At 35.1% G+C, this 24,863-nt stretch overlaps 4 protein-coding genes and 2 pseudogenes across 8 annotated transcripts in view; 5 read left to right on the top strand and 1 right to left on the bottom strand.

The window, feature by feature from the left end:
• Nucleotides 1–455: 455 nt before the first annotated feature.
• On the top strand, nt 456–5,223 carry LOC147939465 (glycine dehydrogenase (decarboxylating) 2, mitochondrial-like; annotated as a pseudogene). Its single transcript, XR_015566727.1, has 15 exons — nt 456–1,788; nt 1,971–2,216; nt 2,304–2,381; nt 2,483–2,583; nt 2,676–2,853; nt 2,934–3,059; nt 3,143–3,328; nt 3,425–3,538; nt 3,624–3,776; nt 3,885–4,072; nt 4,169–4,246; nt 4,330–4,455; nt 4,549–4,647; nt 4,732–4,849; nt 4,952–5,223. The product of XR_015566727.1 is annotated as a glycine dehydrogenase (decarboxylating) 2, mitochondrial-like (transcript).
• A 2,504-nt stretch (nt 5,224–7,727) lies between these two features.
• Nucleotides 7,728–9,366, top strand: LOC147939464 (protein REVERSION-TO-ETHYLENE SENSITIVITY1-like). 3 transcript variants are annotated; one of them, XM_087467560.1, is made up of 4 exons: nt 7,798–8,067; nt 8,177–8,276; nt 8,402–8,730; nt 8,869–9,366. In XM_087467560.1, the coding sequence occupies exons 2-4, from the start codon at nt 8,261–8,263 to the stop codon at nt 9,286–9,288; spliced, it is 765 nt and encodes a 254-aa protein (XP_087323686.1). In that variant the 5' UTR covers nt 7,798–8,067; nt 8,177–8,260; the 3' UTR covers nt 9,289–9,366. The 3 variants fall into 3 exon arrangements, with proteins under 3 accessions (XP_087323688.1, XP_087323686.1, XP_087323687.1); XM_087467561.1 differs by having other exon boundaries at nt 7,821–8,067; nt 8,236–8,276; XM_087467562.1 differs by lacking the exon at nt 8,177–8,276 and having other exon boundaries at nt 7,728–8,067.
• Nucleotides 9,367–10,984: 1,618 nt separating this feature from the next.
• LOC147939463 (protein CIA1-like) lies at nt 10,985–14,427 on the bottom strand. Its single transcript, XM_087467717.1, has 10 exons — nt 14,114–14,427; nt 13,687–13,833; nt 13,065–13,283; nt 12,885–12,949; nt 12,718–12,783; nt 12,537–12,608; nt 12,333–12,395; nt 11,973–12,042; nt 11,657–11,740; nt 10,985–11,385 (listed from the first exon to the last, which is right to left on the bottom strand). The coding sequence occupies exons 1-10, from the start codon at nt 14,309–14,311 to the stop codon at nt 11,311–11,313; spliced, it is 1,059 nt and encodes a 352-aa protein (XP_087323843.1). The 5' UTR covers nt 14,312–14,427; the 3' UTR covers nt 10,985–11,310.
• A 2,125-nt stretch (nt 14,428–16,552) lies between these two features.
• LOC104714070 (uncharacterized) lies at nt 16,553–18,157 on the top strand. Its single transcript, XM_010431315.2, has 2 exons — nt 16,553–16,671; nt 17,254–18,157. The coding sequence occupies exon 2, from the start codon at nt 17,270–17,272 to the stop codon at nt 18,023–18,025; it is 756 nt and encodes a 251-aa protein (XP_010429617.1). The 5' UTR covers nt 16,553–16,671; nt 17,254–17,269; the 3' UTR covers nt 18,026–18,157.
• A 3,531-nt stretch (nt 18,158–21,688) lies between these two features.
• On the top strand, nt 21,689–23,419 carry LOC104714069 (abscisic acid receptor PYL2). The gene is given in 5 exon segments (XM_010431314.3): nt 21,689–22,078; nt 22,080–22,265; nt 22,268–22,369; nt 22,371–22,567; nt 22,999–23,419. Coding segments are annotated over 4 exon segments (570 nt in total). The 5' UTR covers nt 21,689–21,985; the 3' UTR covers nt 22,560–22,567; nt 22,999–23,419.
• Nucleotides 23,420–23,888: 469 nt separating this feature from the next.
• Nucleotides 23,889–24,863, top strand: part of LOC147939462 (F-box/FBD/LRR-repeat protein At2g26030 pseudogene) — a 1,340-nt pseudogene continuing 365 nt past the window's right edge. The window contains exon 1 of the transcript XR_015566292.1: nt 23,889–24,857. The product of XR_015566292.1 is annotated as an F-box/FBD/LRR-repeat protein At2g26030 pseudogene (transcript). The remainder of the gene's footprint in view (nt 24,858–24,863) is intronic.

Below are 24,863 nucleotides of genomic sequence, written 5' to 3'. Positions count from 1 at the left end.
TTTCAGTTCGGACTTCGGACTAATAACGACAGCATGAAGTATGGAATACTAATGTACTATGACTACGATAGTCGCAATAAATGTACTGTACCGATCATTCTGACTGTTGTAACGATTTAAAAACCTGACCTTAATTAGTACTACTATATCAACATTTTACAAAATTACAAGATTGTGATATACTAAAAATTTCAAATAAATCATCAAAATGCCTGCAGCCGCAATTTAGTTTTTAGAAAAGTGATAAAAACATATTTTTGTTCAAAGATATTGCTTCGATGCAAAATTACGTGGAATCTATGCAAATAAATTTGTTCTTTTCTGTATAGTTGCTTATTTAGTGGTTGTCACCAACCCCTTTCAGATCTCAAAAACATAAATTATTATGTTTTTTCTTCTTTTTACCATAAATCTATCAATAATAGCATTATAATCATTAAACAAAAAATCACCAACCTCGAAACAATAATATATGTATAAATATATTATCACTACCATAGCATCACTGTGTCTCTCTACTCATTCAGATTTGCACCTTTTTTTTGTTTGTTGGTTATGGAGCGTGCAAGGAGACTTGCTTATAGAGGGATCGTGAAACGTCTCGTCAACGAGACGAAACGTCACCGTAACAACGAATCCTCACTTCTCCCGTCGACGACGGTTACTCCCTCAAGGTATGTCTCCTCCTTTCTCCATCGCCGTCTTGATAATAACACCGTCTCCGTCGTTGGCGGCGCTGTATCCGGGAAAAATCAGCACCAAACACGATCTATCTCTGTCGATGCGTTAAAGCCAAGCGACACTTTCCCACGGCGTCACAACTCCGCGACACCGGAGGAACAAACACAGATGGCGAAGTACTGCGGATTCGATGATCTCAACAAGTTGATCGATTCGACAGTTCCGAAATCGATTCGGTTAGATTCGATGAAGTTTTCTGGTAAATTCGACGAAGGATTAACAGAGAGTGAGATGATTAAACACATGAGTGAATTAGCTTCGAAGAACAGAGTATTCAAATCCTTCATTGGTATGGGATACTACAACACTCATGTCCCTACTGTGATCTTGCGTAACATAATGGAGAATCCTGGTTGGTATACTCAGTACACTCCTTACCAAGCTGAGATCTCTCAAGGAAGACTTGAATCTTTGCTTAATTTCCAAACGGTTATAACCGATCTCACCGGTTTACCTATGTCCAACGCTTCGTTGCTCGATGAAGGTACCGCAGCTGCGGAAGCGATGGCTATGTGTAACAATATTTTAAAAGGGAAGAAGAAGACGTTTCTGGTTGCTAGTAACTGTCATCCTCAGACGATTGATATTTGCAAGACTAGAGCGGACGGGTTTGATTTGAGAGTTGTGACTTCGGATCTTAAGGATGTTGATTATAGCTCAGGGGATGTGTGTGGTGTGTTGGTTCAGTACCCTGGGACTGAAGGTGAAGTATTTGATTATGGTGAGTTTGTTAGGAATGCTCATGCTAATGGTGTTAAGGTTGTGATGGCTACGGATTTGTTGGCTTTGACGATGTTGAAACCGCCTGGGGAGTTTGGTGTGGATATTGTTGTTGGATCGGCTCAGAGGTTTGGTGTACCGATGGGTTATGGTGGTCCTCATGCTGCTTTCTTGGCTACTTCGCAAGAGTATAAGAGGATGATGCCTGGGAGGATTATTGGTGTTAGTGTTGATTCTTCCGGAAAGGAAGCTTTGCGTATGGCTATGCAGACTAGGGAACAGCATATTCGCAGGGACAAAGCTACCAGCAACATCTGTACTGCTCAGGTAGATTATGGCTTCACACTCTACATGATTTGATTGGTATATAGCAGCAGCGTATACTGCTTTGATTATTACCAGTAGTAAAAGTAGGAAGAATTAGAGGTACCGAGAGCGGTACAACCATTTCTTACATCTTCTTGTCCGGTTACAAACTTTTTATATAGTTCACCTTTTTTACCTTGTAGGCGTTACTTGCAAACATGACTGCTATGTATGCTGTTTACCATGGACCGGAAGGCTTAAAATCTATTGCACAACGGGTTCATGGTCTCGCTGGCGTATTTGCCTTAGGATTGAAGAAACTGGGAACTGCACAAGTCCAGGATCTTCCCTTCTTTGACACTATCAAATTAACGTGTTCAAATGCACCTGCGATTTTTGATGCAGCAGCCAAGAAAGAGATCAATTTGCGTCTTGTGGACTCCAACACTGTGAGTTTCTTCATATATAGATATTTCTCTTTGAGTATCTAGAAATGATTATTAACATTGACGGTTTTTGTTTTCTTGTCGTTGAAGATTACTGTTGCTTTTGATGAAACAACTACCTTGGATGATGTCGATAAACTTTTTGAAGTTTTTGCTTCCGGCAAGCCCGTGAGTTTACTTTTGACTAATACCCATTCCTTTCACTTGGTCACTCTTTCTTTTTCCTGTTTGCTTGAAATACTGTTTTCTCCAACTCTCCAATGTACAAGGTTCAATTCACGGCTGAGTCTCTTGCACCGGAGTTTAACAATGCTATTCCTTCTAGCCTAACAAGAGAGAGCCCATATCTTACCCACCCAATCTTCAACATGTATATTACCTTCTCTGAATCTTGGATCCTTTATTGCCTTGTGTGTTTTTATTAAGTACCTCACACTAATTTCCTTTTTTCTTACTGATTAGGTACCACACGGAGCATGAGTTGCTTCGGTACATCCACAGGTTACAATCTAAAGATCTATCATTGTGCCACAGCATGATTCCACTAGGATCTTGTACAATGAAATTGAACGCCACTACCGAAATGATGCCAGTCTCATGGCCAAGTTTCACCAACATGCACCCTTTTGCTCCTCTTGAGGTTATCAGGTGAGGCCACATATTTGACTTTTTTGTCTGTAAATTTGAAACATAAACTGATTTTTGTTTGAATGCTTGTAGGAAATGTTTACTAACTTGGGGGAACTCTTGTGTTCGATCACTGGGTTCGACTCTTTCTCACTACAACCTAATGCCGGTGCTGCTGGCGAGTATGCTGGGCTTATGGTTATCCGTGCATATCATATGGTAAAACCTGACTTCAGTTTCCTTATTTTAAATATGAAATTACAGTCCAACAAAATTGGTGAATGAGTGAATGAATGATGCAGTCAAGAGGAGATCATGACCGAAATGTATGCATCATACCTGCTTCTGCACACGGGACAAACCCTGCTAGTGCTGCCATGTGCGGAATGAAAATTGTTGCCGTTGGTACTGATGCCAAGGGAAACATTAACATCGAAGAGTTGAGGAAAGCCGCCGAAGCCAACAAGGACAACTTAGCTGCGCTTATGGTATGTATTTTCTTCTGTCTCGTTGTAGATATAACACAATTTATTATCTTTGGGTCATTCCACTTTCTGACTCTGCAACATCTGTTTGAATATCAGGTTACATACCCTTCAACTCATGGAGTTTATGAAGAAGGTATCGACGAGATCTGCAATATAATTCATGACAATGGAGGCCAAGTTTATATGGATGGTGCTAATCTGAATGCACAGGTATGGTTTCTCTGCTGGTACGGATTATATGTTGACTGCAGATTCTAAAAGTTGTTAAGTCTGAGAATGCTGTTTGGATATCCAGGTGGGTTTAACTAGCCCTGGTTTTATTGGAGCGGATGTTTGTCATCTCAATCTCCACAAGACTTTCTGTATCCCTCACGGTGGTGGTGGTCCCGGTATGGGCCCTATCGGTGTGAAGCAACATTTGGCTCCATTCCTACCTTCTCACCCTGTGGTTAGTGTTTATTCTCGTCTGTTATGATCATGTTTTGACCGCCAATCCATCTTTCTCATTTATTCGATTATCTGCTTTCTTGTTCTTACTCTATTTACTCTGCTACAGATACCTACTGGTGGTATCCCTGAACCTGAGCATACATCACCGATGGGAACCATTGCTGCAGCACCATGGGGGTCTGCGCTTATCTTGCCAATCTCGTATTCTTACATTGCCATGATGGGGTCTGGGGACTCACTGACGCCTCTAAGATTGCAATTCTGAACGCTAACTACATGGCAAAGCGTCTGGAGGTACCTTCTCCTGTTCTTGCAACTCTTTTTAAAAAGTGACTTCTCACTCTCTCTCTCTCTCTTGTGCATTCTCACTTATGTTTTCTTATTTTTCAGAGTCACTACCCAGTTCTTTTCCGTGGTGCCAATGGAACAGTCGCTCACGAATTCATCATTGATTTGAGAGGATTCAAGGTATGTTTCTTTAACTCGTTTGAGTGGATGCTCTCTTTCTGGGGTTGTAGATGATGAATCAGTGTCTTGCTCAATGCCTTCAGAACACTGCTGGAATAGAAGCAGAGGATGTGGCTAAACGGCTGATGGATTATGGGTTCCATGCACCAACGATGTCTTTTCCTGTCCCCGGAACGCTTATGATCGAGCCAACCGAAAGCGAAAGCAAGGTAATAATGCCTTGCACGGCAAATCTCTCAATCACTCAGCTCTAAGTCTCTCTAATATATGGCTTCATAATTTGTATGTACATAATGTTGCAGGCTGAGTTAGATAGGTTCTGTGATGCTCTCATCTCGATCAGGGAAGAAATTTCACAGATTGAGAAAGGAAACGCTGATCCGCACAACAACGTTCTCAAGGTAAAGAAAAATTGAGACTGCAATTTCAGTTCAGACTTGCTCTCTTGTTTGATACTAATGAACTTAAAAAACAAACACACACAGGGAGCTCCACATCCTCTTTCATCGCTGATGGCAGACGCATGGAAAAAGCCGTATTCCCGTGAATACGCAGCCTTCCCCGCTCCATGGCTCCGCTCTTCCAAGTTCTGGCCCACTACAGGTACTTAAAAACTACGAGTGGCGTTCGTTCAATGTCCAATTCCATTGAAGACAATTGGTTATTGATAAGTCATTTCAAAATGTAAAAATGTCTGTGAAACAGGGCGTGTGGACAATGTGTATGGAGACCGACATCTGGTGTGCACTCTCCAACCGGCAAACGAAGAACAGGCTGCAGCTGCAGTGTCTGCTTAAATGAAGCCACTATGAAACGATTCATACTCGCACCAGATCCAGAAACAAATCTTTACTTACGGCTTTTACTTCTCTTCCCAGCCTCATCATCATTTTCACTTTCACTTTTCACTTATTGTACAATGTACATACATTAGTCCTAAGTTATCCTTCATTTATCTAATAAAATATATTTCTATATGGTTCCACCGTCCACGTTCTTATAAATTAACCTTTGAGTCAGCCGACGTGATCATCATCGCGGTTATATTTATGACATGATTTCTTTAGAAAATAAGTATGAACTCTTAGGCTACTTTATGCTCATTAGTAATTTCAAATATGGGTTTTTCTTTTCTTTCTCTTGCCGTGTTTATATGCTTAATTGTAAATTGAATGCGAATTACTTACAATTTAGTTGATATTGTTTGTCATATTCTTCAAATTCAATTTACAATTGATTTATCTTAAAAGAGTATTTTAAAAAAATAATATACTAATAAAGATATATATGAAATAGTAAATTGAAAAAAGTAATATATTATTTACTACTTTAATTAACAACGACGAGCATTTGGTTTTCCAAGTCGGACACAGGCGAATAATAGGAACCAAATACTTATGTCTCATCCATGTCATTTGTTGTTGCAGTTTACAATTAGAAATTTGGGTTAAATAACCATAATTTTAGGTTTTAGGTACAAATGTTGACATGTAGTATATCATTGGTTGCATGTAGAGTAAAAAGTGGAAAGCTAAGTGACAAAAAAAACAAATAAAAGGAAAGGAATTTCTGGAGCAGTTATACTTTTCTTTCTATTTTTTTTGTAGAGTTAAAGGGGTGGTATTAGATTCTAATTTATCAAGATTTTGAAAAATTTAACAAATCATTATAAGTGAATAAGTGAAAGATTGTTAATAATTGCTAGAGAGTTTTGTTGATTAGTTTTCTAAAATCTCGTAAACTCCTCCAAACAATTTCTGTATTATTGTGATACTTTACATGGCTTTATTTTATAAAGAAAGTGTTTAAAATCATGAACCAATAACATAATAATTGAATTCATTAACAATTCTAGATTTTTTTTGTTTTAATTGAATAACACAAAACTTTTATAAAAGTCTGAATCCAATCCAAATTTGTTAAGATTTTATATGACTTTTGACAAATCACAAACTAATAACACTAAACTTTTACAAATCACAAATTAATAACTTTCTATATCTAGTCACGTTAACATATTGTGACTAACCCTCAAAAAAAATTTATGGCCTATGGGGAAAAATCAGGTAGTCCTCCTTGTGATTGTTATAACGACTACGATATTGACATAACTTGTTTTTTCTTTCGAAAGTCGATGGGAGGAGTGAATCTTCATAGAGCCTTGTTCTGTATTTCCTCCCACAAAAAAACCACCCTACCTTATGCTTTATCAATATTTATAAGTTTCAACGTTATTCCAAAGTATGAATTAGTCATGCGAATGATCTTGAATATATATGACGAACAAAATAGTTAAATAATTGTCTATATTTAAAACACTTGAAAATTAACTACATCTATTGTATAAGATATTAAGATGCATCTGAAAAAAAAATTATATTATTTGATTAAAGTCAACAAGTTTTACTCGCATGATAAATTTGATCTATGCATTTAAGTGTTTAGTCTTTTGAGGGATATGGTTTTGAATTTTGAATTTAGAGTTTAGTTTTGCAAAATTAGTTTTTAAAATATATTGCTATTTTTGAAATTTTAGAAATGTTATGATAAATTTAGAATTTTGGTGCTATTTATGAGAATCTCTCTGTAAAAGTTAATATTTCCTCTGTTTCACAAAGAGTGTTATTTTGACACATTTCACACAAGTTAAAAAAAGTTTGAATTATACATGCTTGTCCCTATTTAATAAGTAATTAATGATTTAAGTTCAATGAAAATAACTTTGAGTTTAGAAGTAAAAAAGAAAATCTAGCATTAAAACACTCATTGGAAATGTAAAATGACATTCTTTGTGAAACAAAAAAAATTATCTAGAATGACACTCTTTGTAAAACGAAGGGAGTATATGCTTTTATGGCACGTTATACATGGAATCGCATGTTAAAATGATATCCAAGTACGATCAGCTAAAATAGAGGAGTAATTCTCATTGGTTGACCGTTATAAGACATGAGAACCCGTCAGCAGATGAACACGAGTTTCCTCAAAAAACATAGCACGAATGATAGATATGCAAAGACCATACATCATGGAGATACTCTAAAGTTTTGAAACCGTTATGTCTGTCATGGAGATAGAGGCGATTATCGAAGTGTCAGAGATACGGTATCACTTTTTGTCTGTAATAAAGAATAACATTAATTATATATATCTTTACTTATCAAACTGTTATTTGTAACGAGAAACAGTAATCAATACAACAAATAAGAAAATGGCAAAAAATTTGGAATTTAAGAAATTGTTTTATCAAACCGTTATTTATAACAAGAAATCGTAATCAATACGACAAATAAAAAAACGACAAAAAATTTGGAATTTTGAGAAATTTTCCAAATTTTAGGAAACTATATGATGTTCTTTAAAATCAAATTTTACTTTTAAAACTTATATTTTCGTTACAGCTACTCAAAATTCAAATATTTACTTCTTAGCTCCCGATTTGGATAGTAAAAAAAAAAACAAATATTCTAAATTTTTACTGTTTTTTTTTTTTTTTTTTTTGTTCTTCTAGGTTTGTTAAAGCAAAAGTCCTTTTGTTTTTTTGCTTAAATATTTTAATTCAGATTTTAATAATAAATTAGAAAGTGCAGTAATTGATAAAACAACCAAAGGTTCATTGCATCTTCCTCGTTTCTCCAATGCATCTCTACAACTGGAAGAAGAAGAAGAAGCGTTACTTCAACAAAATTTCGTATATAAAAGTCTCATCCTTTGTCTTCACAATTCACAAGGCATCCGTTTCTTCTCCTTCTCCGAGCTCTCGCATCTCTTTAAGCGATTCTCTCTTTCTCTCCGCCCCTCGGCGTCGGAGTTTCCAACAGGTGAATCGAAAACACACACACTCCACTCATCATCATGTTCCTTAATTTTGAGCTTCTCTCTTGTGATCTTGTGGTTTTTTAGATCTTGGGTTTTGTTCTGTTTCCGTAGATTTTGTGAAATTTACTGAGATACCCCACATTGCTGTTCATCCTGAAATTTTGATTTAGACTCGAATTGGGAGATTAGCACCGCATGGCTACTTATAAAGGTTGAAACTTTAGCTTCATTTTGATCCAAAGATTTAAACTTTTGATTCTTTTGAAATGTTTTAGTTCATGGGTCTTTGTCTTTCTTTGGACTAATGATGACACCCTGCTCATGTGCTATTATTAGTAATATCTCGTGGAAGAGTTCCTATGATGATGATGAACCTGAAACGAAGTAATGATGTTGAAAAAATGGTGTTACCGTCCTTAGTGGAAGATGATGATGATCATGATCTATGGCCGCTTAATGAGATTGACACAAGGAAGTCGAAATTCCCATGCTGTATTGTCTGGACTCCTCTCCCTGTTGTCTCTTGGTTGACTCCTTTCATTGGCCATATTGGACTTTGCAGAGAAGATGGAGTCATTTTGGACTTTGCTGGTTCTAACTTCATCGATGTTGATGATTTTGCATTTGGTCCTCCTGCTCGGTATCTCCAACTCGATAGAACCAAGGTATCAGTAGTATATTTGCTTTATGTATTCAATGGTATCTGGTTTAAGCATGCATGGTTTATGAAACTGTATCTAAGATAAGACCTTTTTGATTCTTATACTATGTTAACTGTGTCAAATGTGTTGGGTTTGTTGCAGTGTTGTTTACCAAGAAACTTGGGTGGACACACTTGCAAGTATGGGTTCAGACACACTGAGTATGGGTCATCAGTTACATGGGATGATGCACTGAGCATGACCACTCGTAGCTTTGAGCATAAAACATACAACATCTTCACCTGTAACTGCCACTCGTATGTTGCACACTGTCTGAACCGTCTTTGCTATGGCGGCTCGATGGAGTGGAATATGGTGAATGTTTTTATTCTCGTAATGCTGAAAGGGAAATGGATCAGTCCTTCATCAGTTGTCCGGTCATTTCTGCCATGTGCTTTGGTCACATCTTTGGGCGTAGCGTTTGTCGGCTGGCCATTCCTCATTGCCCTCTCCTCGTTCTCGATACTACTCTTCGCCTGGTTCATAATTGCTACTTACTGTTTTAAGAACATCATTTGTTGATGCAGTAAGGGAGAAATATAAAAATTAAAAATATGATGTACACCAAATAGTTATGTTAATCCTAAGTACTGTTCTCTTTTCCTTTTGGCACCATTAAGCTTTCAACTCCATTGAGTAACCCTTATTTTCTTCTCCCTAGATTATTCAGAGCTGATGTCAAAAAATGAAAAAAAAAATTATCATTCGGATGTCGAGATGACAAGTTGAGTGGGTTCGACGACATAATGAATTGTTACATTTACATTTATGTTAGAGTTAAGTTATTATAAAGAAATATCGGTTACAGGCAATCAAACCCGGGTCTCCTGGTCAGCATTTATACAAAAGAAACGGAATACTAAGTGATCCAGAATCTAGAGTGTATATATACTACATGAAGTACATACGTGTGTAATAATCATACTCGAGTTGAGCTAATGAGGTATGTTTGTTTTGCATAAAGTGATATATAGTGATTGTTGGTTTAGGTAATTAGGTTTATAGGAACCATATCACTTCGGATGATTCAAAATCGAGGAATGCAAAAAATCTTCAGGGAGATTCGACCTATGGGAATAAATATAATGGGTAACGTGACAAATGATCAAGAGTTAGACGTCCATGTGGTGTATTTCTGGAAACTTATATGAGTTCCAAGTTAGTGAACTAAAATGGAAGAATAATATAGGATCCTTCTTGTTTAAAGACTCGATTTAAGGGTCTCGCAATGTATTCATTTATGTGTATTTTTTACTTTGTATCCCCTGTATGTTATGACAAAAGACGACATCTATGATCATATTCTAACATATTCTTGGTTCTTGGGTTGGACATTTTCTTTTTTAGGTTAAAAAGGATTGGGGATTGGTATTGATACACTCTTTAGTTGGCCAAGCCGGAGCTCCGAGGACACTTTAGACGAAATCCTCCAAAACTCTTCATTGATGTGATAATATGGCCTAGGCAAACCTAATACATACTCCCTCTGTTTCACAAAGAGTGTCATTCTGACATATTTTACACAAATTAAGAAAAGTTTGAATTATACATATTTACCCCTATTTAATAAGTGATTAATGATCTAAATTCAATGAAATAGCTTTGGGTTTAGGGGTAAAAAAGAAAATTTAGCATTAAAACACTTATTGGAAATGTAAAATGACATTCTTTGTGAAACAAAAATTTTTCTCCAGAATGACACTCTTTGTGAAAACATATGGAGTATACATTTTCACAAAGGCATGCAAGTTGATTTCGCACAAGGTAAAAATGATGTTTATAGTGAACAGTATTAAACGTGGATGTTGAAATAAGAATAACTCTAATTAATAATCTCCAGTGTCTTTAAAAAAAAGTAGATAAACTTAATAAGATGCAATGGAAGTGGACTTCGGATGCATAAATGTTTTTTGCAGTCCAAAATAATGTAGATGTGTTGTCCAAAACTTTGATATTATTGTTTTTGAAGAAAGAATTGTATATGTTATCAATTACAAGATAAAAGTGTCACTATTGATACTTACTTGTGCTTTCGTGTTAAATAAAACTTGCAAAATATTTTTGAAAATGTATTGATAGATATTATGCCATACATACAGATGTTAGTGAAACACAACAACGTAAAATGTTAAGTTTCATTTAAAACAACTGATTAGTAGAATATCCAATTTCATGTTTATACATATCTTTTAATACTTCAACTGTAAGATTTTTAACATTTTTGTAAGAAATTTAAACAATTTTATAATAAAATTTTAAAACAGTTTCACAAATTGTACACAATAAACACTTTGTAAAATGATCAATGTCAAATAAAGTATATAAGAAAAAATAAATTTTGATTAATATTCTCATCTATGAGAAGAAAAACAGACTAGCAATACATAGTATTGTGTGTCTCCAACACGTTTTTGATGTTGACCTGATAATCTATGACAGAGCATTAGTATCACACCAGTCATGACAAACCAGATAATGTCATCTATCAAAACAGACTAGCAACTCTGTAAGATAATGTCATCCCTGTCATAATATCAACACCAGTCACGGTTTGGTGGCAACCTGCCAAATCTTGACCATCCCATCATCACTGGCCGAGGCAAGCAACTGGTCGCCCTCCTGTTGCATATTACAATCACAAGCTCAAAATCATAGACAACATAAGTTTCTGGTAAAAACTTAGCCATAACTACATGTACTTGAGCCAATGTAAGTCGAGTAATAAATGACATCATCTCTCTGACCCTAAGACAGAGCATCAGTATTATGTTCTAATTTCTAAGTTACATTTATTAGATGCCGTATAGACTACTTCATTATTTCAACCATGTATAACGAATGAAATAGTATGCATTTGGGTCTATGAATTCATAAGAAACATGGAACTTACACTGCGTGACCATTGGACACAGTTTACATCATTGTCATGTGCTTTATTTTTCTTCAGCAAAAGATTATAGGAAGGTCCATCAACCTGGTACACAAACAAATGATTTTAAGTTCAAAGATGAAGCAGAAATGTTTAATGGTATAGTGGTAAACCATTGGCAAGACTAGGAAAACTATATGTGCTGCCTGCATTTGGTTGGTTTCTTGTATTGTGCTATGTAAGTTGGAACGATACAGCCAAATTCTACTTAAGAACGCATTGAGATAAAAAGGATATCAGTTTTGACGTAAAGTACTACAAGATGAAATTATCTTACAGAGTCATCTTTGCTGTCCACAAACAACCGTATAGCATCATCGCCTGCTCCACTGGCAATAATGTCATCCCTGTCAAAATTTTGAAAGAAAACTATAAGAAAACAAAACTTAAGAAAACCCAGAAGATTCAGGAAATTTTACTCTGTGCTGTGCCTGATAATTGGAGAATGAGGCAATATAGCTTATTAAAATGGTTAGAAAATCCCTAATCTGGATATATTTGACCAGATGACTGGGAGTGCAATTATCAGGCACAACAAAGATTTTTTGCTTTTAGGCTGGCGGAGTTAGAAACTAGGACTTTATGGAAACATGGTGACTCTGCTTTAAGAAACCAAACCCTTTAAAGGTGTCAATACCTTGACCAGTGAGCTGAGTATATGGTACGGTCATGATAACCAGAGAGTGTACAAAGATGAGTCCTGCAAAGTCCAAGCAAGTAAGGATTACATTAGTAAAAGTTGGAATAAAAAATTTTGGAATCTTGCAGGTTGTGTATTATGTCAACTCGAAACAGTAAGAAACGAACAAACTCAATTCCATGTAAACCATTATCTTCTCACCAAGGTACATATTCTTCACCAGACTGCATCCTGGCAATATCTGTCCCCCATATCTTCAAGGTTCGATCATCACTGCAAGTACACATTCAGGCAAGCCTGCTATGGTCAGAACAATAACCCAGAGACAGATTACATTGCTTCTATAATGCCTATGGGAGACAAGAGGAGAAGATTCACTAACCTACAAGTAACCATCTTGTCCCCTGCAGCGTTAAACGAGATAGCCCAAACCGTAGAGGAGTGACCACTGTGTGAAGAATAAAGGCACATTAATCTACTATAACAAGTAAGAGCCTAATAAGAAAAAAATTCGAAAGCATATCAAAAACACATGGGCAGAAGATATACTTGTTAGATTCACCTAAGGTTTGGACACATTCAAACTCACCATCATCACCTTGAGACCACCAAACCTGTTAGTAGCGAGTGACTAAGGTTGTTAAAATATAATATATTTTTTTTTCAATTTTTTTTGTGAAACAGTTTCAGGTTCTGCATCACTAAACCTAATAATAGTATTCTCATTACCTTGATGGTGTCATCATAACTGCAAGAAAATAACACATCCATGGTGGGATGCCACTGAACCATCTTTACATCTTGTGTATGCTCACTTAATACTGCAGCGCAGTCATATTCATTCCCTTCAAGCCCTTCCCAAATCCAGACAGACTTATCTCTACTACATGTTGCCAGGTATGAACCAGATGCATTCCACGATACACTTTTGACTTCGTTTTCATGTCCCTGCATACAGTCATCTAATAAGATTCTACTAGCCAAAAAGTGTCCTTCAAAGCAAAAAAAAATAGTACAAGAAAACCACCAAAAACTTTGAGCATAATGAATACTGAATTATGAATTATGAAGTAAAGCTGAAAAATCCATGAGACTAATAGTAGTAACTCTGATAAGCCAAGGAAATAACGGAACAAGGATTTACAAAGGATATTGGTTGCTTCAAGAGGAGCTCAGCATTACAGATCAAGTAACAAAGTCAAAAGAGCAAAAAGGAGCTGTGATAGTGATGCTTTCAGGTTATCAAACCATCTATAACTACAGATCAAGTAAGCACAAGGTCAAAGGAGCAAAAAAGATAGATGAACGATGGAACAACAACTACAAGTCAAGGATTGGGCTAGAAAAGTACCTCCAAAGTGGCAACACACTCAAACTCAGATCCATAATTCTTCCAAATGCCAGTGGTACCATCGAAACTTGCAGTGGCCAATAACTCTCCTGAGGGTGACCAAGCACACGACCTCACAGTTCTTGTATGCGTTTCTTCCAAAACTGTCTGAGCACTCACAATATACAATGACAAGTTCATTACAATCAACAAAGCTTTTAACTAACACAACAGTGGTCAGCAAAAAACGTCCTAACTCACTGGTCTACTCCAAGTTCAAGGTCAAGTTAATTCCTTTATAGAATCGGAACAAAACCCACATACTATAATGTAAAACTGACCTAAAGAATCAATAGATTTCTGTAAAAATTGAAACTTTTCTCGGTAAAAAAAACAAAAAAGGTTGAAACTTTTTTGAAGAGAAAGAGAAGAAATAAGAGATAGAGACCTTGCAGGTCCAGGAGCGAGAGAGGGAGCTTTGTTCCCAGATACGAACGGTGTTATCGCCACTGCAAGAAGCAAGAATCGGTGAAACACCGTCGGCGTGAGAGGAGACTGGGTTCCAAGCTACGCTCCAAACCCGATCGGTGTGGCCTTCAAGCTTCTGAATCTCCACTAACTCCAAGTTCTTCTCCATCAAATCCATCAATCTCCGATGAGCAGCAACTTCCAACTTCCAAGTTTCAGAAGTCAGAACGGTTCGGTGGAAAAGATTAAACTTTTAGGGCTAACTAGAAAATAATGATTCTCACGCTAAACAACAAAAGCTCGAGGGGCTATTTCACAATTTAAAGAGAATACTGCACCTTTTTACACTTTTTTTTTTTTAAGGTAATTTTTTTTTCAGTTGTTTCAAAAAAATTGCGTGGTCATCGTGGATAAATTACACAAATTATAATGAAAAAAAAAACACAATTTTTCCTATTTGTACAATATTTTCATTAATCATTTTGTATTTTTTAAATAAATTATATAATTTTCTCCGTATTATTTTGTGTGATAGCACAAAACATTTTCGTCTTCCATTCCATTGGTCTCTTTGTTCACATAATAGACACAAACTGTTTCAATTTATTTCCCTTTGTTTCCAGTTTTATTTCTCTATTTCAATTTACAAATCCTTAATAAATTGGCCAATGATTTCTGCAATTTCATTGGTTTTCTTATTTCAATTCTTCGTTATTTTCCTCTCCTTTGGGATGAGATTTATTCCGACCAGAATCCAGCGAATTTTCCGGTGGTGTGTCGATGCCTATCCGCTGAATGTGTGTTCAAGCGGTTTCCGTTGTTCTTTGTATGAAATTGTTCTTCATCCCCATTGTCAGTTCTGCTTCGGCATGAATTTATTTTTGAGAGATGACTTTCAATTTCGAGTATGGGATCCTGGCGAACCAATGGGTGGATTAGATGATGGTAACAATAAGACTCACTCAGATCTTATTGTTAAACATCTTCTCTACCTCTGTTCATCAGTTATGGGGTTTCTACAATCACTCATAAAGTTCATGTGCTTGGTGTGTCCGCTGGTGATTTATCATGATGTATTGTGGAACATATTTTCAATTACGATTTGGCGGTTTTGGGTTTCGAAGTCATCTACAAGAACCATTCATTTACTGCCATCGAAGAATATCAACAAAGGAATCGAGATTATGAAGTTATCATGAGTGATATTTACAACCAAATTAACACCATCACCTAACGCGGGAGATGGAACTGTTTGTGTGGTTAGCGATTTAACTGATGGATCGCAACCCTTTGATTTTCATAAAAAGTTTTGGTGCTACACAAGAGAAAAGATAGCCCAACAAGAAGATCAGACGACAAAGACGATGAAGTAAAAGAACAGATTTAATAATTTGTTAGCGTGTAAGGCTTATCTACATCAGAAAGCAACATGTTTTTTCACTTTCTCGTATCTTTTGTTATACTTAATATTTGGTTGTATGGTATACGGAGCTTCACTTTATACGCTCATTGATACATTTGTATTCTCGATTTCAAATTAATGAAGAATGAAAGTGTTAAAAAAAAAAAAATAGACACAAACTGTTGTCCCTGAAAATAACCAATTTTCCCATAAATTTAAATACTTTTTGTTTTTTTTGGCAAAAAACTTAGTTATTTTGTTGTAATACATATAACTTTCGAATATGTTTATACCTACATGAACTAATTTATAATTTGAATTTACTATGTATACTATATAAATGTGGCCAAAACCAACAATTCTAGAGGTTTGACCGTTTGAGTCCCATACTCCACATTCCATGAATATTAAGTAACATTTTCGGAAGTGGTTTGAAAGTTGGATGAAATGGTTAATATAATATCACAAAATATAAATTTAGTAAACTTTTCGTGTTTTTGATAGTTAGTTATCTCAGTTTGACTAGTGACACATTGTCAATTTTGTAATATTTAAGTATAAATTTAGTAAATTAGTTATCTTAGTTTGATTAGTGGTGGTGATGTAATATTTATATTTAAATTAAAGTTGTGTGTTATTAATTAGTATTTTATCTATTCTTACAATGGCCAGGTGTTGGCACCGTATTATATGAATTAAGGGAAACAAATTATGTGTGTGATTTGTTAAAAATAAATTTTAAAATAAATATTCTTTATAGATTTTTTTCTTTAATTCATATAAAAGTAATAAAAAGTGTCAGTTATCTAGTTGACATAAAATGTTTTCTTCTTAATTTAGATTGTTTACTTTTAACTATTAAAACTCAATGCACCAGAAAACAATGATTTCTTAACTTTTTCAATCTTATTGATCTGTATTTACTTGTGAAATTTCACCTTCTTTATTTTTGCTAAGAAAATTAAAAAAATTGACTAAAGCAAAGAGGCTTTTTTGACCAAATGAGTAAAAGATATGCTTTAAGAGAAGCTTATAAAAAGCCATAGAAATAACACAACTATGCACTCAGAATCAAGTTTCAATGTTCACTGATTGAGACAAAAATCCATTGTTTTCACTTTCCTTTGAAAATCCAAGTACTTTTCTCCCTTTTGTTAGATCTATGGCTGAGTTTTTTTTTCTATTGTTTACTATTTCATGATTTCTCATATCAATCTCTGATTAATCTCATTGATCTATAATTGAAAATTTGAGAAAATTGTTTTTGCGGTGACCTGTATTCGAATACATGGTTCAAGAACTCTCTTATACATATACAATCCAAATTCTAGCGATGTTGTTGAATACTATTGTCTCATGTATTAGAGAAAATTGGTGTTCTGCAACATGATTTAATGCACATTTAGATACCACGTGACTTAGTTTCGTTTACTTTTAAACCTTAAATATATATATGCATATTGTCTTGGTGATGATTGGGCTGAGATGTTTGTTGTTTAGCGCTTCTATATACACGAAATCAAACACTAATTGTTTTTGGTTTAAACTTTGAGTATGCATCAATTTTGATTCCGCTAACCTTGAGATGATAAGAGATTCACAAATTTATATGATAAATGAATAGTTCATTTACGATATCTTGATCATCCCTATGCGTTTTTGGGTTTTATATATATTTTTTGCCTAATTAAGATGAACGTTATTTTTGATTACTGTAGGAATCCAACAAGAGAGATGCCTAAAGAAAAGCAGATGATGTCTGAGTCAAGCAACAGGGTTAGAGTATCACCATACCCGCTTCGCTCTTCTAGGACTAGCAAACACAAGGCATCTGATCAGTGGCCTATTGAGAGTCATGAATGGGAGGATGTGCGGTGTGTGATATGCATGGAACCGCCTCACAATGCTGTTCGTTTGACATGCTCTTCCTTTTCAAGTGGATGTCGTCCTTACATATGCGACACGAGTTTTCGTCACTCCAACTGTTTCAAATCGTTCCTAAAAACCATGAGGAAAAACCGCCAAAGCTGCAAGACCCTACACTGCCCTTTATGTAGAGGAGAAGTCTCTCAGACGACAAAAGTGGTGAAACCTGCAAGAAGATTCATGAATGCTAAACCGAGGTCATGCCCTGTGGACAACTGTGATTTTTTGGGGACGTATACTCAACTGAATAAGCATTTGAAAACTGAGCATCGTGGTCTTGTCCCACGAAAGGTCGATCCACAAAGGCAATCAAGGTGGGAAATGCTTGAGAGACAAACTGCATCCGTTGATCTCATGACCGCAGCTGGATTTCAGCATACAACCGAGGTGGTGCCTCAACACCTTACAAACAATCATCATCCTCAATATGTGTTTCAGGTGCCCTATAATGGAACTGTGTGGAATATTATTGATTCGGGTCAAGGGAGGATCGGATTTGGCCCCGGCAACTATGTCTCAATGCCATTTCGAGCATTGGGTCTATATCCCGGTGGGAATCCGTGAAGAATTCTATTTTGTTTAATGAAAACCCAAAAAATAAAAGTTTGTGCAAAATGTTAATTTTCTCAATATGTATTTAAGTTGGATGCGTAATGTATAATACTATTCTAATTTATATAAGTTTTATGCAAACAATATCATCGTTGTCAAGCTCATATCGTCTGTTCCAAAGTAGGCATGGGCAAATTATACGTTTCTACCCAAATTACTCGAACTGAAAACCAAATATGCACCCAAATTATCCAAAATTACGATTGTATATATAAAAACATTAATATTTGTTATTATAATTATATACATAAAAAGGTCATATCAAAGTGAGATTATAACTATAAAGTGAATCACGCTCTTAGGTTTGGCGGAGGATATCTCGCTGCATCATTACTCAAGTTACAGCCATATGTTGCTGAGTTCACTCATAAGGGAGATAAAGATAAATTAAAAAACCTTTTTCTTGTCCAATAGTTGTAGCCAGCTACCACCACTACAAGATCGACTGCTTGACATCATAGGTGTATCAAGATTCACCAGCTGGGTTTTCCATGATTAGCCACAGTGGCCTCAAATAGTGGATGACAAGAGATTTTAACATTGGTTGTAGCTAGAGGAATTCAATGGTTAGTTGAGTAGATCATTAGGTTCCTTCCAGTTTCAATCCCAACAAGAGAGACATTCCCAAAATATGGATTTTTGTAACTGGCTCTCGGTCCCCAAAAAAATTTGAATCAGTTGAGAACTCGTGAAGAGAAAGCAAAACTGGAGTTATTTTGTTTGGTTCATGCCACGAATACCACATTTTGTTACAAAATAGTTACCCATAAAAGAATTGTGATCTATTGACACGCACGTCCCCGGAATGAGTTTGTATCAACCTTGTATTTTAGTGTGGGAGCCAAATAAGAACAAAGAATTTGTTTTTTGGCTTGCCTCAAAACTACATAGTTCTATGACTTTCTGATTGAGTAGTGGACGATGTGATTGGCGAACATGTCGATCCGAAGAGACTCAGAACTCTGAAACCTTATATACTAAATTGGAATGTTATATGAAAATATATCCATTTAGAAACTATTTTATCAACCGGCCGATGCTCTTGCGAAAGAAGCCTGTTTGTAATAAACCCTAATTGATAAATGAAATATCGCATGTTTGACCCAAAAAAAGAATTATTTTATCAAATAAAGTTAAATGAGCTTATCTTGTAATATCTAAATGAAACTAGAAATAAATGGACAACTTGATAAGATCTATTTATTAATAAAATATTAATTAATGATTAATAAAAAAGAAGAATTTGCTAACTAACTAACCTATTTATTGTGTCCAACGGCTTCTAGAACTCAAACTCTCAAAGGGACTCAATGCATTTTACTATATCTATAAGCAACTTATCCTCTTCATCTTATTGGTTAGTATGACTTTGACTTGGTTGGTTGCCAGATCACACGACGCTTCCCTAACGGGTTAGACGAAATAATAAGATTATTTAAAACGACCTACTACAAATCACAATTATGGTTCAAGGTCGCCTAGATTCGCATAAATGGACTTTAATTTACTTATTGTTTCCTAGGCATTAGTAAAGTGATTATTGACTAATTGTTGCTATTTTAGGCAAACCTTTCCTTTAATGAATACTACTGTATATGATAAATTAATGCAAGACATGACCAATAATTGATCAAAGTTTATGGTTCTTTATTTAAATACTACTAAAACTCAGATTCAACAAGGCTAATTCTTACTCTACTCATTGCTTCTCTACAATTATTAATGAGTTTTGCCATTGTCTTTAACGAATTAAATGAGGTATCTTTTAATTGCACTTAGTTTTGTGTAAAAAAAGCAGATGCAAACAATATTTCTAATACCTTAATTAATGTCGAAAAATTTTACTTCAACCTGTTTATAGTTATTAGTATCAAGAATCTGCATGCAGATGCAAACAATATTTAATTGCAGGTTATTATCAAGTTTTTTATGAAGAGACAACTATTTGGCTTTTTCTGTTTTCAATTTCAAAAACCTTTTTATGTGTTCATGTTTAGCTGTAAATTCTTTATCTTGGTGAAAACGTTGTTTAGTTTTCTTTTAAATAACTAAAGTGTGAATCAATATTTCATCAATTTTGTTGTGCCCAAATAATTTTGTTCTCATACTGCAGAGGACAGGTAAGAGGTATTTTTTCGCAAGGACTACACAAATAACCATAGTTGTATAATAGCATTTTGTATTTGGGTACTGCACTAAGTTATCTCTGAATTGGCTAATTACAATTAGAAACCATAACATTTTCCTTTAACACAAAAAGCATAACCTTTTTCCATAAACGTAAGTGAAGACAAATTCTTAAATTAAGTGGGGCTGTATTCAACTTGACATTTTAAGTGATTTATGTAAAATTTATAAATCCTATGTTATTCAATTATGAATTTAAAAAAGTCTTCTGAAATCCACTGTTATTCAATTATGAATTTTAAGAATTCTTCTGAAATCCAATGTTATTGAATTAATTATTTAAAAATCTACCTTAAAATCCCATGTTATTCCATAACAATTTGTAGATTTGGATTTTAATAATTTTTTTGGGATTTTGGAGGATTTGAGAGGATTTCTTTAGTTAAAAATACAGAAATCCAAATCTCATAGTTTTAGGTGGGATTGAAAGAATTTTACAACAAATCATATCAACCTCCATAAAATCATCAAAATTATTTAAAAATCTCATGAAAACTAAAATCACTTGGAATATTAGATTGAATACACCCCCTAAGTGTTTTATTAAAAGATCAAACATGGAACATCTATTATGGTAAGACCTAATTATTAAATACATGTGCAGTACTACTAACCTTCCCACGAAATCAAGGAATAATACAGAGAATTTTGTTAACTACAAGACAAATTATCCCAGCTCTGACCACCACTTTTCCTTTTGAAACCCAAAAGAGTGAGTATGCGGAGTTTATTTAAAATATTTTGTTTTTACTTATTAGAATTTTTAATTTCCACAAAATTTTAACTTAAATACTAGCATTTTCCAACACTTATTTTATCTATGATAAACTGGAAAATGTATGATATATGCACGTATGTTGATTACGAGGTGGTAGTTGGATCCGGTCTGAACGTGTAGTAACTCTGTTCACCTGAAAATAATTAGTATTCTTATTGGCCAAATCAAAGCAGTCAGTATTAGCTGTATTGTCTTATTTAAACTTTACTAAAGCTATATATAAAAAAAAACAATTACTTTTACCCCTGAGTTGTAAAAAAAAAAATCATATTTAGAAATATGTTTATATTGTTCCATTTGAAGATTAAAGATATTAAATTTAAACTAAATTTACAATTCTTTTTTAAATACTATAAAATTAAAATTAGCACGAACTACTCGTGTTTTACCACATTTCGTTTCGTTTCGTATGTAAACAATGTTCTTTCTGGTTTAGTTAACTGATCATTTTCAATAATAGAAGTTATTGAGAAGAAAAGGAAACAAAAAAAGTAAAGTCATGGTGTATGCCGGGGATACCGCCCTGATCATGGGCAAGGTTGTAGCTCCAAGGATACAAATGTTGTCTCACAATGTTTTTCATAATAAATAAATAATTTGATGACATATGTAGATGTCAAATTATTTTTGTTTAGAACAAATATATCGGTTATCCATAAATATGATCATAAACTCTTTGATAAAATGGGCTTGTAAAGTAAGAAATGATCGAGTATTGTTAGTAATGGACAATAAACACACACAAAAGGGATAAATCCATCCAAATTAAAGAACACCCAAAGATTGTATGAATATAAAAACACACATAGCTCCCAAAAAAGAACTTGTCTTTCATTCTCATCTCTTTCACAAACCCCCCAATCTCCAACAAGAAGAGACCTCTCTCTCTGATATAACTCTAATTCTCTCCACCACAGAAGTCACACGTGTTATCTTTCTTCATCACCATGAGCTCCTCCCCGGTCGTGAAAGGCCTGACCGACGAGGAGCACAAAAACCTCGAACAGGTTATCAAAACTTACCATCGGTTCGAACCAGACCCCAACTACTTGCACTTCTCTCATAACCCAACGCATCCAGGCTCCCGCCTCCGTGGTTTGGCCTCTCATCCGCCGCTTCGACAACCCTGAACGCTACAAACACTTCGTCAAAAGCTGCCGTCTTATCTCCGGCGATGGAGGCATCGGAAGCGTCCGAGAAGTGACCGTAATCTCCGGCCTCCCCAGCGTCCACCCAGCACCGAGCGGCTAGAGTTCGTTGACGATGAGCACCGCGTTCTGAGCTTCAGGGTCGTCGGTGGTGAGCACCGGCTCAAGAACTACATATCAGTGAAGGTCGGTCAACGAGTTCTTGGATCAAGACTCAGGTAAGGTCTACACGGTGGCTCTTGAATCTTACACCCGTTGATATACCGATGGGAACACAGAGGAAGACACAAAAATGTTTGTGGACACTGTCATCAAACTCAATCTTCAGAAACTCGGAGTTGTCGCCACAGCTGCACCTATGCATGATGAATAATTTTCAAGGTTCTTTTCTACTCCTATAATAATGTATTCTTATATTTCCCTTCGGTGATTACTGATTATTTACATATTTTTTTAGATTTAGCATATGGACTATTGGAAGCAAATGTTTATTTCGATTCCTGTGAACGAGACTGTTGTTGCATAACGCATATCAGTTCTCAGTTTGTTTTATCTCAATAAATGGCAAATCAAAATTTCTGTCATTTGATTCTGCTTTTTCATATATCTCTCTATATTAAATTACTTTTGGACTAGTTTTAATGATGTATTGTATACTTTAAATTGGTATTTTATACTCTTAATACTGGTAAGTTGGTATATTAGTTATCATTTCTTGTCGAAAATGTTGTACTAGAAGTTGTTTATTTACCTTACCACACAAACCATTCTTCTTGTTTCTTATTAAGGTAAATGTTTTCTATTTGTGCTAGGATTGTAATTATATCACCGTTCAAATTGAGTCCACTATATTAAAGGTTGTTAAAAAACGGTAAGCATTGAATTGCAATTATTATATTTTTCCAGTTAGTACAAAATAATATAATAATTTTTTTGTGTATAAGAAAAGGAATCTAATGGTCTAGATTCGTGTAGAAGTTCTTTTGCCTTTCATTTCTTTAAACTTTAAAGTGCTGGAAAAGAGAAGTGAGTCACATTATGCATGCAGCCATGTACTACTTCCAATGGTTGTGTCTCCACAAGTTGTTCTACCTTTTCTGATAGAAAGACAAATACTGTTTTTCTATTTCCCTTGTTGACAATCTTTAAATTATACATACACACTCTTGATATTTTCTTGTATAAATATCTATTATATATTAAAGGGAAATATTGATCTAATCATTAACTCATAAGTACATACAATGTCAGTGGAAAAATTATTATCTAACTATTTTTATGGATCAAGTGAAGTATGGATATTTTTACAACTTTATCCAACATTTCTATCATCCATATATTATCGAACAGCCAATTCACTATACTAATTCAGTTTTCAAAGATCGCAAACATTTTAGTCAAAAGAAAATGTTCTCACAATCTATTTTTAATTTATTAACGAACTAATTAATCAAAAACTGACAATATAATTCTAGTTTTTTCGGTTAACCCAAAAAAAAAAAAACTGAAAACCGTGAGTATCAAAATAAAAGTCAAAACTAAACCAAAACAAATTAGATCTTTGTTCAAAAAAAAAAAAAAAAAAAACCAAAACAAATTAGATATGGTTTTAAATATGATAATAAGATATATATATACATCTGCTCACTCAAGCCCAATTAGGCCCAATCCCAAATCGTATCAGATTACCTGCAGCTGCAAATCAAATCGACAGCGACTTCTCACATTCACATTTCTCTCTTCCGTCGCGTCAATTCGACGGTGAGCTCTTCAGACCCAGCTGGAATGCATGTTTATGTATGTGATTTCAGAATCAATTTCAGCTTACTTTAGGATTTAGCGATGAGTTGCGATAGGATCAGCGAATTGCCAGATTCTTTGCTAACACAAGTACTCTCATACCTTCCGACCAAAGATTCCGTCAAGACAAGTGTTTTATCCAAGAGATGGGAACTTCTCTGGCTTAGTGTTCCTGTTCTTGACTTAAAGGTCAGCGATTTCCCTGACGAAGACTACGCGAGATTTATCGACAAATTTATGGATTTTAATCGGAATTCACGAATGCAAATGTTCAAGATTAAGTATGATGATTACACTTACGACGATGATCGGTTAACCGGATGGGTTAGTACAGCTGTTAACCGTGGGATTGAGCATTTAGATGCTAAAGGGTTTGAGACTGATATGTGTATCAGAGAGTTTATGCCTCTGGACATTTATAAGAGCAATACGTTAGTGTCTTTGGTGCTTGTAACGGTCGGAATCGTGAATCCCGAGTTCGTTGTTTCTCTACCTTGTCTTAAGATCTTACATTTAGAAGACGTTTGGTATTTTGATGATCCTTTGATCATGGAGAAGGTTATCTCAGGTTGTCCTGTTCTTGAAGATCTTGTTTTGATTAGGCCTTTTGATTTTTGTGATCTAGACGTTCTGCAGTTTCTTCGTTTGAGGTCTCTGACTCTTAAACGCTTTCGTCTCACGTTTGAGTATAGTAACGGTGGTACATTTTATTCGGTTGAGATTGATGCTCCAAGACTCGAGTATTTGAATTTTAATGATGACAATTCTGATATGGTTATAGTCAAGAACCTGACTTCTTTGTTCATGATCGATATTGATACTGAGTTTAATGTTAAGCTTGGCGGTAGTCCTTTGGAACCGGGGGATTTAAGTAAGA

This window comes from Camelina sativa, chromosome 9, assembly GCF_030686135.1.
Source record: "Camelina sativa cultivar CO46 ecotype springtype chromosome 9, ASM3068613v1".
Taxonomy (NCBI): domain Eukaryota; kingdom Viridiplantae; phylum Streptophyta; class Magnoliopsida; order Brassicales; family Brassicaceae; genus Camelina; species Camelina sativa.
Note: the sequence above shows the minus strand (reverse complement) of the source record. Positions and strands in the feature narration are given on the sequence as shown.